Source organism: Aedes albopictus, chromosome 3 (assembly GCF_035046485.1).
Source record: "Aedes albopictus strain Foshan chromosome 3, AalbF5, whole genome shotgun sequence".
Classification (NCBI taxonomy): Eukaryota; Metazoa; Arthropoda; class Insecta; order Diptera; family Culicidae; genus Aedes; species Aedes albopictus.
In genome coordinates, this window is record NC_085138.1 from 436,226,474 (window position 1) to 436,243,672 (window position 17,199).

At 37.2% G+C, this 17,199-nt stretch overlaps 1 protein-coding gene and 1 long non-coding RNA gene across 2 annotated transcripts; both read left to right on the top strand.

The window, feature by feature from the left end:
• The first annotated feature begins 2,537 nt into the window (after nt 1–2,537).
• LOC109426047 (uncharacterized) lies at nt 2,538–14,131 on the top strand. Its single transcript, XM_029875962.2, has 5 exons — nt 2,538–2,848; nt 2,917–3,667; nt 12,866–13,424; nt 13,484–13,647; nt 13,702–14,131. Exons 1-5 carry the CDS (start codon nt 2,685–2,687, stop codon nt 14,041–14,043), a joined length of 1,980 nt encoding a protein of 659 aa, XP_029731822.2. The 5' UTR covers nt 2,538–2,684; the 3' UTR covers nt 14,044–14,131.
• LOC134292099 (uncharacterized) lies at nt 5,938–6,683 on the top strand. Its single transcript, XR_009999463.1, has 2 exons — nt 5,938–6,576; nt 6,635–6,683. It is a non-coding gene; the product is annotated as an uncharacterized LOC134292099 (long non-coding RNA).
• Nucleotides 14,132–17,199: the final 3,068 nt, after the last annotated feature.

A 17,199-nucleotide genomic window follows, 5' to 3' on the forward strand; every position in this document is an offset into this window, starting at 1 on the left:
TTCTCATAGGATTTTGAGACAATCTATCACATGATTCTGGGAGAACTCCTCTCGAGACTCTGAGACAATCCGTCATATAGATATGTACTTATCTCTCTCAGAAATCTAGGAAGAATTCAGAGAGAATTTCTACCAAGATACTGGAAGAGTCTTGCTTTCTTTTCTACATAATGTCGCTCAGGATTCTGGTGTAATCGTGTTCAGCATTCTAAAGAAATCTCTCTCATAATTCTAGAGGAACTCCTTCAGATTTCTGGAGCAGTCTCTTTAAAGATTCTTGGGGAATATTTCTCAGTGTTCTGGGGAATATCTAGATCTCAGGATGTTTCTTTCGATCCAAAAATATTAAATTTCATTTTTATTTTTCAGAATGTACTGTTTTAACGTTATATTCATTTTCGAATCAGAGTCGCGAAATATTCGATGTGCAATCTCCAATTTTAATATTGAATTTATTTAGACAAGCATTCGATCAAATCGGTGAATTGATTCTGCTAATCCGATTCGAATCGATTCACAAAAATCGATGTCTCTGCCATATTTGCCCAATGCTAATCGCAAGTGATGTGAAGGTAGAACTTTTGAACTGTCGCGGTGCAGTTGTCAAGGCTTCAGCAAGTGCACCGCGGTGCACGCTCTGAAAACTCCAGACAGAATGGATCTGTAGGTTGTACTCCAAAATTCATCGAGAATCTTCCGCAGGGTGAATATTTGATCCGTCGTTGATTGGTCCTCACGAAAACCAGACTGATATTCGCAGACGAAAGACTCTTCAATTGGCTTCAGACTGTTAAACAAAATTCCGAACAACATTTTATACAAATCTTCTAGTAGGTTTCCATCAAGGATTCCTCTAAAGATTTAATCAGGAATTCCTCACGGGATTCGGTATTTCAGGACTCCTTCCAGGATTTCTTAATTGATCCTTCTTCAGGGACTTCTCCTGGAATTCTTTCAAGAATTTCTCCAGGACTCTATCATGGATTCCTTCAAAACTTGTTTGAACATTTTTTTTTTCATTTATTTAATTTCATTTATTTATAACGGTAAATACAATGGATTTAACTACTCATACTAAACTAATATTCGTTCAATATCTATCTTTGAGTATTTGAATTAAGACAATTCTAGTCTGTAACTTGTTTCGGGATTCTTTCATTGATTCCCCTCAGGATTCCTGTGGAGTATAGAGATGCGCGGCTCTTCTTCTTTTTCGGCATCGCATCAGGGATTCTTTCTGGAACTCCTCCAATGATTCCACCCAGAATTCTCCCGGGTTCTTTCACGGATAATTCCCTAGATTCCTTTAGAAATTGCTTAACTGAATTTATTAAAGATTATTGAATACTTCTAAGATTCTTTCAGAAATGTTTTCCGGAATCTGTCAAGGGAATCCATTCGAGATTATTTCGGGGTTTCCTCCATTGATCCTTCCCGAGTTTCATTCAGGAAATTCTCAAGGATTCCTCCAGGGATTCCTTCAGGATTTTGACAAGAATTTCTTCAGGATTTTCTTTTTCTAGAATTCCATTAGGAATTCATCCCGGGATTCTTGCATTGATTCCTCCCGGGAATCTTATGTAGATTTCTCTCGAGAATCGTTCACGGATTTCTGCTGGAATTCCTACAGGGATTTCTCCCGGAGTTCTTTGAGAAATTCTTCCCATGATTCCTTCCGATATTCCTTCTAGGGTTTTCTTCCAGGATTTTCCTGAGCCAGGATTCCTCCACATTATTATCCCGGAATACCATGTGGGGAAGTGGATTCTTTTATAATGTACCAAGCCATGAATTAAATATGGCAAAATATGCTACAGCGACCAGAAGGACATAAAACAAATATTGGAAAAGGATTTTTTCCGAGATCTTTTTTTTATAATAGTGAATCAATTTTAGTTAGATCAGGTAGTTAGATTGAGCCTATAAGTCTACAATCATATGATTTGTGGAAACTCATTGGAACTTTATGAGGAGCAACTATCGAAAGATGAAACTACAGATGTGTCCACATCTTTGGGCAACGAACATATACAAAAGTGGAATGAAATCAAGGAAAGCGATTTTTCGAAGACGAAAACTAAAACCCACTATATAGATTCGTAACACAAAGTAGAGCGAATGTATTTCAAATCACGCCCCGCCGTGTTGAGTACCAATGAGCACATTGCACGCCCCAGACAAAAAGGGCAGCACTAGTAGGGCTTCCCAAGGGAGCAGACAAAAATATGATTCTAGGCTTATAACTGCGCACTGTTCGTAGGTATGTCCATCGCTGGGTAAAAACAATCACATGTGGTAATGGAAAACCACAAAACAATGCAATGAATATAGATTCCTAGGCGTGATGTTCAAAATTAAAAAAAAATATGGAAATACATCAAATTGAACTCAGTATCTGACTGTTGATCGTGACATTTCAATTCTTAATAACAAATTAGTTAAAACATATCTTCCCCATTTTGATCAGTGACATCCCTAGCAAAAGAAAATCCATAAATTTACATTCGTCTGACAGGTATAAAAGGAAAATTGCGCTTCCACGAAGTCTCATTTCTTCGACGAAGCTTCACTTACAAGTTTTAACTGATAACTTCAACCACATTTCCACTACTTGTATTTTCGAGTTCAGAATTTCTCCCTCAGTAGAAAGTGCCTACCTCTGGCCCTGCCCAAACAAAACCATCATGACAATCACAAACAGCAGCACAGCCTCCTCCTGGTTCCAGTGGGCCTCGGAACAGTGCTCCTTTTGGGAAGCGGTATCGCGCGGCAATAACCTCAGCAATCCAATCGGTCCCCTAGCGATGCTGAAGGACGGCAGCGAAGTGACCGCGGGAAGTGAATTGGTGTAATGACAGATGCTCCCATTCCGAAAACAGTGCATCAATACAGTGTTGAATCTTTTCGTCCTTGTAGATCTGTCGGAACAATGCTCTCCTCGGCTGAGCTGGGGCTACTTACCGGAGTGCTGATGACCCTATTCCTGCGCCACAAGTTCAATCGCCTGAAGGAAGAGCTGGTCGAATGCAAAGTCCAGAAAAGAATCAAAAACCTTACGATGATCGACGTGCGACATTTCCTGTTTATTTTAATCACATTTCTCGAGTTCGTGGCACTGTCTCCAATTTTCTTCTCAATTTTCTACGGTTTCAAGTGCTACCGATTGGTGGTAGCATGTGTTCTAAAGCGACGCCACGGGTCACATTTCAAGGGGCTCCTGGACGGAGCGGATGTCGTGTGGGCTATCGAGCGGGATAACTCACGTGGCATGATCAACATTATGGCGTACATCGAAGAACCCGTTGCACGGCTCGCGACGAAGGAAAACTCAACGTGTGCCGAACTGCTGCTGGTGCTTCGGAAACGAATCTCGTCGAGGCTAATGAGATCGCACCAGGCACACCCGAAAATGTTCTGGAAGCGACATTTAGAGCTGGGATACTATTGGTGGAGTGATCTTTCGCAGTTGAGTATCGAAGACTACATTCGTTATCTGGAGTATATTCCGGTGGTTGAGGGCGAGAAGTATATTGATGAGAGGCAGTTGCGTGCAGTGATGAGTGAAATCAATAATCGGTATCTACCGGACGAGCATAGCTCATCGTGGGAAATCTTGGTCGGCAGGCAGCCCCTGTTGGTTAAGGAACGTGACATGCTGAGATATCCAGTGAGTACATTATGGAAGATAAATTATACTTAAAGTAAGGTATCTGTGTGTCCGTTTATTATTCAGTGGATCAAGTGAACAATGCGTGTGATGTCCATTCCGTACATACCGTTTACATACCCAAGACACTCGAAAACTGAGTAAGCTCGCTGGACGACAATGAAGTGCTATAAGTCAGTTGGACATGTTTGCAATCGGTTACTCAGATTTCAATTCCGAACTGGTACATACGGAGCGAAACGAAAAAGCAAAACAACAGATCGATTTCTTCACGAGTTCGTGAGTGGTTCATTGTTTTTTAAGCTAGCGCTTTTTTGGAGTCCGGCCAGTGCAGAATATTTGGCTTCATGTGTACCGTGCTTTAATTTCTCATATGAATGAGTTATATGTTCTACTATGAATGTGAGCATTTATGTATTTTTTTTATCTGTGTTAACGAGATTTTTAGCCCAAAGGCTAGTTCATCTCGGGACCCACGCTCTACTTCCCTTCCGAAGGAAGAACTCACATTTTGCGAGTTTGTCGGGAGTGGGATTCGATCCCAGGTCCTCGGCGTGATAGTCGAGTGTTCTAACCATCACACCAGATCCGCTCCACCGATTTTATGTAAATTGATGAGCTCGTTCCATATTATAATTGAAAAAAAATCTCGCAATGCATCATGTTCTAAGCAGCAAAGTCTTCTGGAGTAATTTGAAATATTACAGGGTTCGTCATGGGATATATTGGCGTAAGATTAGAAGCTAAAATTAGGGCCCATATAGTCGAGGCGGTAAACGCACGGGTATCCAGCATGACCATGCTGAGGGTGACGGGTTCGATTCCCGGTCGGTCCAGGATCTTTTCGTAAAGGAAATTTCTTTGACTTCCTGGCATAGAGTATCTTCGTGCCTGCCACACGATATACACATGCAAAATGGTCATTGGCAGAGGAAGCTCTCAGTTAATAACTGTGGAAGTGCTCATAGAACACTAAGCTGAGAAGCAGGCTTTGTCCCAGTGAGGACGTTACGCCAAGAAGAAGAAGTAGAAGCTAAAATTGGATTTTTTTTATATTTTTGTATTATTTTTTTTAACAAATATTTAAAAAGTTCACCATCTATGGTGCCAACGTGTTTCAGGTTGCATAGTATTTATTGTGCTCTACACTGTGAAATGGACATCAGAACATGATAAACAGCATCTGCGGGATACATTCTATTGTATGCTTGCTGAATCGCATTTGTCAACCCTGTGACTCCCAGATCCACCCACTACTCTACACTGCCAATCCAAAGTCTAAGATAATCATGAAAATGTAGAGATTGTTGGTTCCCATAAAAATGATTGTCAAATTTGTTCTTTGTTCTCCAAATACCATGAAGAAGTGGCTAACGCCGTATTGGTGTTCTAAATTTGGGAGTTCTCGTTTGGCGTACACGAACACAACAGAAGTACATGCTCACAGGAATATGAACATGGTATACATATGCTCGTGGTATATTTCGTAATTGGTAAAAATGTAGATTATTTAAGAAAAATTACCGAAGCATTAGTATTCGATAGCAAAAAAAGTAGCGTAGGACTCGGAACGAGCAAGTGTTCATGTTTTATATCACGTGCACGATCACATCTTCCGATTATCAAGTAAGTGGTGAAAGCATTGGGCAATTCAGTGCAAACTGGTGATTTCTTTTCCTCACTGCTATTGCATGACATTATCGCTCATTCAAGCCAAACATTTCTATAGGTCGTATGTGCAGATGAGAGGCTCTGTTTAAGTGTTCTCTCTTTCGATTATAACATGCTTGTATTCATAAATTTTGATTTACTTTATGCGTTGGAAGATAGTTCAATCAATCCTTTTCCGATCCTCACATCACAAATAGTCAAAATGTCCACTGTGACATCGTAATAATTTAAAGAGAGTCGGAACACTCTTTTTTGCAGATTGGACCTTTGGATATGTTTGTAGCCATTTCTTTTAATAACTTATTGCTCTGCAATAATACAAATACTACGAAATTTATGGTATTGTAAAGGCCACGTAGACACTTGAAGTCAGGGATGCCATAGTTATTTGTATTAACTATCATTAAAAACGGCTACGCAGTCTCGAAATTAGCCAAAGATTACCCAGACGTTATCATCACCACCAGACAATCCCGAACAATCCACCAGCTACACACGAAAGTCAAATATCCTACAAGAAAAGAAGAATTTAGTAACATAATTTATAAGATTCCATGCAACGACTGTGATAGCTGTTACGTTGGAATGACGAGGAATAATATGAGCAAAAGACTAATAGGACACAGAAACAATGTAAACAAGCTAGAGAAATTGATGAACGAACACCAGACTAACACAGAAGCAGCCAAAGAAACACTAATAGAGACAACCACAGCCCTGATCCAACACTGCATACAACACAACCATAGATTTAACTTAGACCTAACAGAGATTATAGACCACAGCTACAAACCGACACTACTTCCATTCCTCGAGATGTGCCACATCACAAACACAGACCACACAATTAATAAACGGACAGACATTGATAGACTAAGTATCACATACGCAGCAGTGTTGCACAGCATCAAAAATTCATCCAAACGATACACACTTGACACACAAGAAAATACTGAATACGAAACGTAGTTATTAAGATAGGGCAGTTTTCGCTACCAACAAATTTTAAACATAATTGAGGGGATGATAAAGGCAAAATTGCGCCATTGCCAAATGTCCGTTGAAAGTTATTACAAGCAAAATAAATGTAAAACAATTAGTTTCCGTAAATTTTATTAGATCAGACAAGTAACTAGACAACATTTAAAATGACTATAATTTTACAGCATGTACCAACAAATTAATGACAGGACAGTTACAGTTAGACGAAACACAAGACCAAAAACGACCAAATTAGTGTAAGTTACCGTGACAAAATTATGTAACAGACCAATTAGTACATGTATTAAATTCTAGTTCCCCCTGAAGAAGACACTAACCCCGTGTCGAAACGTTGGGCAAGTAATAAACATCGTTTGCTAATTTCGAGACTGCGTAGCCGTTTTTAATGATAAGGACTGTTCATTAAATAAAGAGGACATCTGTTTACCAATAGTTTAGAGTTAAAACTAAACAAAAATTTGTGAATTTTGCTCAGTGTGTAAAAACATTGTTCACTTCGCCAAACACATTCAAAGAAAACGGAAAAAAGTGAGAAATTTTGAGCGATGGGTTGGATTAGCTTAGCGACTAGCAGATAAATTCTGCACAAATGGTGCTCCAAAAAGTTGTCGTTTCGAGAATTGGCATACTAGTACACTTCCGGGACCGCAATTTTTCAACGCTGAGCAGGGGACAGATGTGCTGGATGATATAGAGTACATCAGAACCGAAAAATTTGAGAAAAAGTTTTAGGTGTAGCTAGCAAATTGTTCATGTGGCTTAAACAGTTCTTCGTATTTCACAACAGGAACGATAAACGTTGAAAATAACATAAAGGAATGCATCAAAAAACGACTTCTGCCCATCTATCGAAAACATACGGATCCTCCATTGTTTTGGCCGGATCTGGCATCCGCTCATTACGTTTCTTCTACACTAGAGATGCTCAAGGCGGAAAAAGTCGATTTTATCGAAAAATGGCAAAATCCATCAAACTTCCCTGAACTGCGTCCTGTGAAAAGATACTGGACTATAATTAAGCGGCATCTCAAGAAAGATGTAATAGAAGCAAGTTCTGTTGATTGCTTCAACAAAATTTGGTCTGCGGCACAACGAAAGCTTACGGAGAAAGTTGTGCAGAATCTAATGGGAGGTATCAAGAGAAAAGTCCGAGCGTTCTTCAGAAATGCGAAGTAAATGTTCAAACTCACGTGAATTCGGCCACATGTATGTTGATTGTCTTATATAAAAAACAAATTTATGAATTTGTTCGAAAATTAATCTTTTCTATTGAAAAACAGGTGTCCCCTTTCTTTAATGAACAGTCCTTAGTTGAAACGATACAGTCGAACCTCCACTAGGTTATTTGTATTATACAGATTTTTGAGGTTCCGTACAGATTTCAATTTATGTGAAATACAGATTTTTGAGATTGATGGGCTATTTTTTTGTATGGGTTACAGATTTGTTACATAAATTTTGTATGAGATACAGATTTTTGATAAGATAGATACAGATTGTTCAAAAAATCATCTGGCATCCCTGCTTGAAGTGTTTACAGAAACAGATTTGCATAAATTGCAATTGGTGATTTGATGTTGCATGAAGAAGAAGAACGATGGTGTTTTGAAAAAATCTTATCCCCATAACACAGGGGAAGTTTTTAAAATGCCTCTATAAAATCTAAAACAAAATCTAATTAAAAACGGTTTAATGTACGGTGTTAGACTTTGAACGGACTACAAATTAAGTATCTTAACAAGAAAACAATGTTGAATTTAATTTTATACGTTCAATATGTAGTCCGTCCAAAGTCTAACACCGTACATCAAACCGTTTTTAATTAGACTTTGTTTTAGATTTTATAGAGGCATTTTAAAATCTTCCCCTGTGTTGTAGGGATAGGATTTTTTTCAAAACACCATCGTTCTTCTTCTTCTTCTTCATGCAACATTAAATCACCAATCCCGCCTGGGGGAGTTGTGCATTGCATTGCCTATCATAACCAAGATCTGTTACAATCTATATTTGTTGGTTTGGCTAATTAGCCACAATTTCTGCAAACTAATTAAGCACCTTCTTGACTTTTTAAGAAGTACTCAAGTAATTAGCAAGCTTTTCAAATAGCATTTTTTCAGCATTATTGTTGTCTTAACGACAACACTTTTAATGCTAATTATCCATAGATATGCCCTAAGGCAGGGGTTTTCAGATCGTGCACCACGGTGCACTTGGTGCCCCGTGAAGTCTTGACAAGTGCACTGCGTAATTGATATCAATAGCATCGAACACCCTTCATCTTTCAAGTTATGTGCCTTATGGCAAGAATGTCGCTAAAAATCTCAAAAGTAAGCTAGTTAAGTAGTTTTTTTTCTTGTTGTCCAATCATTTGGCCGAATGTCATTTGAGTTTGCCGAATTAGCCTAACTTTACCAAACACCGTATGTAACATATGTAAACGAAAAAGAGATCACTCACCTGTGGATGATTTGTGGAAAAAATACCCGGATTTTCACGCTTCTGAAATGCTCAATGTATGAATGAGCTGCTATGGGAACAGCGAACTTCCCCTTCGATTTTCTCCGTTCGTGGATTTTGTTAGATACGGTGTTTGGTAAAGTTAGGCTTGAATTATGATCAAAATAATTCGGAGGAACTTTCTGGCAGCTGCCAGTATAATGATAAATATTTCCTTCTTTAAATCATGTATCCTAAGTAACACACTTGTCAGAGAAGAGTCACAGCGGCACAGGTTTTTTTTTAGCAGAAGTCACTGTGATTTTCTTCTACCAAATAAGGATTTATTTGTTAGATGTAAGTCACAGTCACTTCTGCGCAATAAAAACCTGCGCCACCGTCTTCATTGACAAGTGTGTTACTAGTTTAACTATTTAGGGGTTAGTTGGCATTGAAACTGCAAAAATTTATCAGATATATTTCGTTCTTTAAATCATAGGCGGTTCTTTAGAATTATACTGATGTAGAGAACAGTGCCATGCGCTCACTTAAGTTTATCATTCATTATTCGGTCAAACGGCATTCGGTAATACGACCCTTTCGGGCAAATGGCGTTCGGCCACATGACCCAGGACCGTTTTTCTTCGGTATTGCTTAAAATCTGAAAAGGAATCTATCAATGATCTCGAGATAAGTTTACCAGGATTTTATTAAAAACTTTTATATGATTTTCATGTCCAATTTTCTTTTCATCCTCTAATGAACTGGACAGACTATCGGGAAGACATCTACAACAAATGTTGCCAGTTATTTTCTAGACCTCTGAAAAAGTAGCTTCCAAGAATCTTGCATGGACTTTGCCATAGATCTCTGCGATTTGAAAAATACGACAAGTTCGAAATTGTATTCTTTTACAATATAACAATACAGTGCCATGCAATTCGGACAGGTGCACCGCAATGCAACTAATTTACGAAAAGTGCACCGTCAGCCAAAAGACCTGAAAACCCCTGCCCTAAGGATTCTAACACAATGCTAGAATTACATCATAGTAACTGCTATACAAAACTTGCGCTGCCGTAACTCTTGCATGACACGTGTGTTGAAACGTCGTAACAAAAATGTCAAAGAAACGTAACACCTCGTCTTTTTTTATTTTTTTCAACGAAACCATAACAAAAGCACTTCAGTAGATGTTCATATTTTAAACATGTGTTAAAGCAGTTATTACTGGGTTCTTTAAGGGTATCTAGACTATTTCTGGTCATTTATCCGGACTTATTTTTAAGAATAAATCAAAATAGAAAATTTCTTAACTTTTGGTGCAATATTCAATAATTAGATAAAACAAAATTTCCTTTGCTAAACGCGATTTTCTTTAAAAACTTTTGAAAGTTCTAATCGAATAGAAATACTTTTCCGGGAAACAAAATTGCTACACAAAAGTGTCTCCAAACAGAGTGCGTAAAAGATTTTTTTTTTTTAGATGAACTTCAACAAAACTTTTACATCAATAGAAATTTCATTTTATTGGTAGTTTAACAAATTTTGACAATTAATTTACTGACCTTTCCGGCTATACCTGCTGACCAGTATGAATGAAATATACGTTAGAAATTGAAACATTTGAAGGCAGAGATAAATTTGTGAAAAAATTGCCACTTGTTTTGGTAGGATTCGAACGCACGACACCGTATCGCTAGTGCGGCACTTTATCTAACTAAGCCACAGAACAAGTTACGATTCTGTAGAATGTCAAAGAGTGCAAGAGAATGACATCTAAGAGCCGAAGGAGATATAAAGCTGTGAAAAACGGACCCGGTTAGGGTGGCGCTTCGAATCCAGTTTAACTTTCTATTCTGCAGAATCGTAAATTGTTTTGTGGCTTAGTTGATAGAAGCGCCAAACTAGCGATACGAAGTTGCGGGTTCGAATCCCACAGAAACAAGTAGTATGTTTCACAAAAATAATCCCAATTTGTCAAATAAACGCACTTTGACTTCAAATTTTTCAAGTTTTTTCGTCTTTTACAAATAAACCCATTATTTGACAATGATTATACATATGTCTGTTGATGAAACGATTATATTATGCGAACAACTGCTTAGTATTTGTCTGCATCAGTTCGCTGTTATCATAAGAAAGTGAAGATGATGTTTTTTTTTACATTTATTGTAACAAGGAGCTAACTCTACACTTGTGAAGATGGATGACTTTTGGAGATGTTTTGGAAATAAGGACCAGTTTTTGACACCTAGTATTCAAAAAATTCTAAAAAACAGTGGTAAGGCTTTTGCCGAAGTTAACCCCTATCTTTATGCCGTTAATAAAGATTAATAATAATACCTATCTTTATGCAATCTGAATCTTGAAATACTCGTAGAGTTTTATAATCTCAAGTAGAGTTCAACCATGTTTTATTTTTTAGATTTTAAACTGAACGTCAATGTCTAAAACTCATATAAATGATATTGATTCAGATGAAAGTTTAAACTATGCGTTCTATCTGAACAAGATGTCATGTACACTGTAAATCAGAAGATTCCAGTAGCCTCTTGACATTTCAGCCAAAATATCGAAATAAATGGATGGCCAACATTCGATCTGAATATTTCAAGCGAACTTTGAAACAACTACGTGAAAAAGTAACTGAATCAAATAAGAAATAAAATATTTGAATAAACAAACTTTTGTATGATATGGTTTTCCCTAATTCCAAAAAAAAAACAGTAAATTTTCAAAAATATGAATAAAACACCAGATTCAGGGTTTGTCCCGGGCCACCCGATGCCTAAATCCAGTACTGATCCAGTAGTGACTCTTTTAAGTGATGTGAACGGGGAGGGAAAATTTATATCTTGTTTTTTTTATTTATACAGGGTCTTGGAGCTTTTGGGAAGGAGCACCTATTTTGGGCACTTGCTGCTATACCTCGGTCAATTTCAAACCGATTGACTTGAATTGTTGCACCTGGCTAGAGACTGTGCGTAGCTGACCGTGTCTCAAAAATCAAGACAATCGGTTCAAAATTCACTAAGTTATAGCAGCTCCTGCCCAAATAGTCCCAGACTGTAAATGTAAGGCGACATTCAGACAATAAATTGACTTACTTTTACTGATTTTCTGATAAGTTTATTCACAAATAATTTGAATGGATTTCTCAGAGAGATCCTGGAAATTTGAGGATAGTTATCCCAAAAAAAATCTTTAAAATTCTTGTAGATCAGTTGTTTGACTGATCCTGGATTTTTCAAATCTTTAAACAAATTCTGCCGAAAATAGTAAGCGATGTACAGCTGATGCATTAAGATGAATTTTACATCATTTTTGCTTGAAATTTGGTTCTCAAACAATATCTTCTAGTTCTTGAGAGCATTATTTACAATAATACTGGTTAAACCTTTTGTGAAAGTTCAGCAGTGATGATTGATTGGATTCCCAGATGAATTGCAAACAGCGTTTTTAAGAGTATTTAATACATATATTGCGAATTGCATGTAAATTTTGTTAAGTAAAGTATTGCAAATAATTATGCTTCAATACTGGCTGAAGTTATTTCTGCTTCAAGTTCTGAAAAAGGTTTCTGCTGGAATTCCCTTAGGTACCATTTACTTACAAAAATAAGGGGAGGCATATGGTTACGTTCGTAGCCCCTTTTTCAATACGCTTAGTACATTTCTTCTCACTGCTCGGGAAAGTATCCACAGTATTACCCGGGTACCACAGATATGGTATATTGTACAGAATTCAAATAATTCCAAAAGGCCCTAGATAGGGGAACTTACGTTTCCTCGGACGATTTGTTCTCTTCGTCATGAGGGGGTTTTTGAAACGTCAAGCCTCAAGACTTTTCCAACCAAGCTGGATTACACGACCAAGTTACAGGAAATTTGGCCGACAAAAACCCCTCGTGACGAAGAGAACAAACCTGCCGATGATACCTAATGTCACCCTAGCTTTTGGATCTGGGAATCAATCTGAGCTTCAACGCAAACTTGAAGAACCCTGAATTAAAATACTTAAGTTACCCAACGATTGTGTCTCTTTAGCAAAATGTAGCATAAAACTCACGAGTTAATTATTTTTCAGATCATCTTCCGGGTTCATCACTCTCTCGGAGATGGAGTTGCTCTACTCCGTCTGTTACTGGAAGGAATCGTCGACAAAGAAATGCCCTCTCGTTGGAAGCGTATCTCTAGCTTCAAGATAATGAACATCGAACATATTCTAAACGAAAAGTCACTCGGCTCAATGCCACGCCAAAACATGCTGACCAAGTTCTGGGAAAGATGTCCCTCCCCTCGGGCAATCTACGAATGGAAACAGAAACACCTGCGGCTTCTATGGACCATCTTCACCGCTCCGGCATTCTTCCACGAGGTGGCCAAGCGCCGCGTTGACGATAACTGCATCCACGCCAGTGACCTCTCGAATCGTAAAGTAGTCAGCTGGATTCACGAGGAAGAAACGAGTGACTCCCGGTGGATACAGATCATCAAACGGACGAAGCAGCAAGTTCCCGGAGCTCGGTTTTCCGATGCCTTTTTGACGGCTCTGTCCAGCAGCTTGCAGAAGTATTTTGCGCTGAAGTCGGATTTCGTACCTAGTAACATAACCGTTGTGTTGCCGACTCGGGTCGAACGGGAATGTAAGGATCTTTTGGTAAAATTATTGTTCACATGTATAATTACAAATTCAAATTTCTAGCTCCCCAGTTGAAACTGCATAACAAATTCTCGGTGGCACTTCAAACTTTACCGATTGCACCTGGGGTTGATCTCCAGGAACCAAATCGTTACCAGAATCTCCTCAATCGCCTAGGGGACGTCAAGCAGCATTCCGATGTTCTTCGCTCATCACCCGACTATTTGGTAACATCATTCGATTCTTTGTATAATTTAAGCTTAATAGTTCTCTTCTCGCAGATCAACTTCTGGATCATGTCGACGGTGGCGTGCCTCTTCCCGGATCCGATGCTTCGTAAAATCCTCACAAGCGCACACAGCACTCTGGCGATTTCGAACCTTCCGGGACCGCAACAGAAACCGTGCATCCATGGGTACGAGCTGAAAAATCTAAGCTTTTGGATACCGAACATTGGTCAAACGGCCGTTGGGCTGACGTTGCTCACCTACGGAGGACGGATGCAGTTGGGAATTCTGGCCGATCGCGCAGTGATTGATAATGAAGACGATGCGCATTCGATTCTTGAGGAGACAATTGCGGAAATTGAGCGAATGGGTGCTGTGGTGGATGAGACTTCGTGAGGAGGAGCGAGCAATGGGAATATCCAAATTATAAGACTGTAGAGAACCTTCGGAGGATACAATATATGATGTGTACACTTTTGGTTAATGGTTTTTGAGTTACATCACTTTTTGACGCCGAAAATCAAGAATTGCAATTAAAAAATACGTTTCCCCTCCAAAAAAGTTTGATTTTTTCAAAAATATTGTTTCCCTATAAATAACCCCGACAATCACTATAAAAATTTCTTTCGTGTGTTGAATTGTTTTATAATAGCGCTTCAAGAATTCATTGAAACTACATAAGACCAAAGGCATTCTCTATGACCGTTATAAGGCTATCATAAAATCAAATTAAAGCTATGCAATTACTTCAGAAATTCTGCCATGAGTTTTGTTCACTAAAACTTCTCCATGAATGTGAGCAGAAATTCCTCCATGGATTGTTCCATTAAAAATTCCTCAAAACATTTATTCAGAAATTTCTCTAGAGCTTTCTTTGAATAGTCCTTCAGAGATGCCTTCCGAAATTCTTTCAAGGTTTTTTATTTAAATTGTTCAAAAAATGCCTTTGTAATTTCATACAGGGGAAATTTTGGGTAGTATTCCATCAGAAAATGTTACAGCACTTTCTTTCCGATTTTTTTCAAAAATCTTCTAAGGATTGATTCAAAAATGTGTTTTAATTTTTAATAAAACCCTTCAGGGATTCCTTCAGAAATTTCACAAAGAATTGTTGAAGATTTTTTTCATGGATTCCTCTATGAATTTGTTCATAAACTTCTCCAATGTTTTTTTAGAAAATCCTTCAGAGATTCGTCCAGATTTGTTACTGGGGATTTTACAGATTTTTTTTTTTTTTCAAAAAACCCTTTGGATATTCTTTTACGAATTCTTTCAAACAATTGTGCAATGATTATTCCAAAAACTCCTGCAGGGTTTTCAGTTCTGTTCTGTTACTCAGAATCTATATACAAAAAATACAGGAATTCTTTCAAAATTTCTCCAAGCATTCTCTCAAAAAATCTTTTAGAGAATAATTCCAAAATCTAACGAATTCCTGTAGGGGTTCCTTCAGTTTTCTCCCGATGAAAACTTTTAAGAAATCGTCCGTGGCTTGCTTTTCAAATTTCTTTCGAAATTTATTTAAAAATTCTTCCAGAGTTGCCGTTTGAGATTTCTTAAATTTACTTAAAATTACTCAAGGGATTCAATCACGAAATATTCCGAAATTTCACCAGAGGCTCCTTAAGAGATTTAACTGGATTTTTTTTTTAAATTCCCATAATTTCTTCAAATTTTTTCAAATTCTTCACGAAATTTCTACTTCAGAAATTGCTCTCTTTCGAAAATCGGGGAAATTTTTACAATCCTTCATTCAGAATTTTTTCAAGGACTGCTTCCAAGCTCTTCCAAGAACTCTTATGGGAATGTTGGAGGATTTTTATTTCAGACACTCTTTCCAAGATTCCTGTTGAAACTCAAACAAAGATTTCTTCTGGAACTCCATCACGTATTTCTTTATGTACTTTTTCTGCATTTCCTCCAGGATTTCCTCCAAGGAAACCATTAGGAATTTCTCCTTGATATCTTCCAAGAATTCTTTCAAAACATCATTTAGGATTTTTATTGAGAGATTTCTTCAAGAACTCCTCTGAAAATATCTCAAGGTTAGGTACTCATCGGGGATTCTTTCAAGAATTTATTGAAAATTTCTTCATTTTTTAATTTCTTTAGGAATTTCTTTGGAGATATCTTCAGAGACTCTAATCATAAATAACATAAAAATATTTGAATGCGATATAATGGCAAAACTTGTTATTTTTTGTCTTTGGTTTGTTCTTCTTCTCTACCCGAGATTTCTTCCACAATTTCTCCAGGGATTCTTTGAGTAAATCTTGCATTGATTGCTGCCAGTTTTTTTCGAAATTGCTGGACTAATTAGCTGTAAAATAAAAAAATTAGAACTCCATGTAAAAAATCTCAAACGTTTCATATAGAAATTTCTCCACGGATTGCGTCAGATATTCTTATTAAGGTTCTTCCAGAACTTTTTTCAAGAGATCCCTTAGAAACTTTTCATGAATTCCTTCAGGAATTTCTTCATGAAATGTTCCGAAATTTGGAAATTTGCTCAGCGATTACTTTAGAAATTCTTCAAGAATTTTTTTTATAAATTCCCAAAATTTCTTCAAATTACTACAAATATTCTTTTACGAAATTTGTCCATCAGAAATGCCACGGATGCCTTTAGAAAGTTTCAAGAAATCCTCCAAATCAAAGGAGAATTTTTACATATTGTTCCAAGGATTTCTTCGGAAATTCCTTCAAAACTTGTAGGATTTTTTTTATTTTTCAGACATCAATTGAAAAACTTGTTTTAAAAATTCATGTAGAAACTCAAACAATCTATGGATCCTTCTGAAATTCTGGCAATTTCTTCAGAATATCTCCCTTTCATTTCTTCAGGCAGTTTATGGATTCCTTCAGATATTTCTGTTTTTTTATTTATTTTTTTATTGACGTGTATTTTAACATTTGGCTAATTCTACACTTAGATATTCCTGTTCTTCAGAAGTCGTTTCAAGAATTTGTTTGAAAATTTCTTCAGATTCTTCAGATACCGTGATTTCGGGTGAAATTGATCAGTGGGGTGAAATTGATCGACGAGAGGTACATTTTTATTTGTTAAAAATATCGCTTTAAACTTAAAACAGTTTGTAAAAAATGATCATCATCTGGCTCAAGAGTTATTGAATGATAAGTTTACATGTTTTACTGCCAATTAGTCACATATTTTTGTACAAAATTCAATATTTTCCAAAACTGCGGGTCAGGCGAACTTCAAAGACACTTTCAAACTTTTGTTACCGTAGCTGTATCGCAAATGTAATGAATATTCGAATGAATGTTTCTAGCTGCCAAGTATTCGCTAAACCCGATTTTGTCATCAAAAGTCCTATGAATTTTGAAATTTATGCATAAAATTGTACTTTTCCGGAAGTTATAACATATTTGGTATAGAAATTGCATACTTTCAGGCGTTTTCTTAAGATTTATTAAACTTCAAACTTAAATAATTAAAAATTTAGTAAACTTGTTAAAAATTTGCATACATTTTCGAATTCCGGGGTGGTTGAATCAGGAGGAAAAAATAATTTTCAGCACTTACAAAAA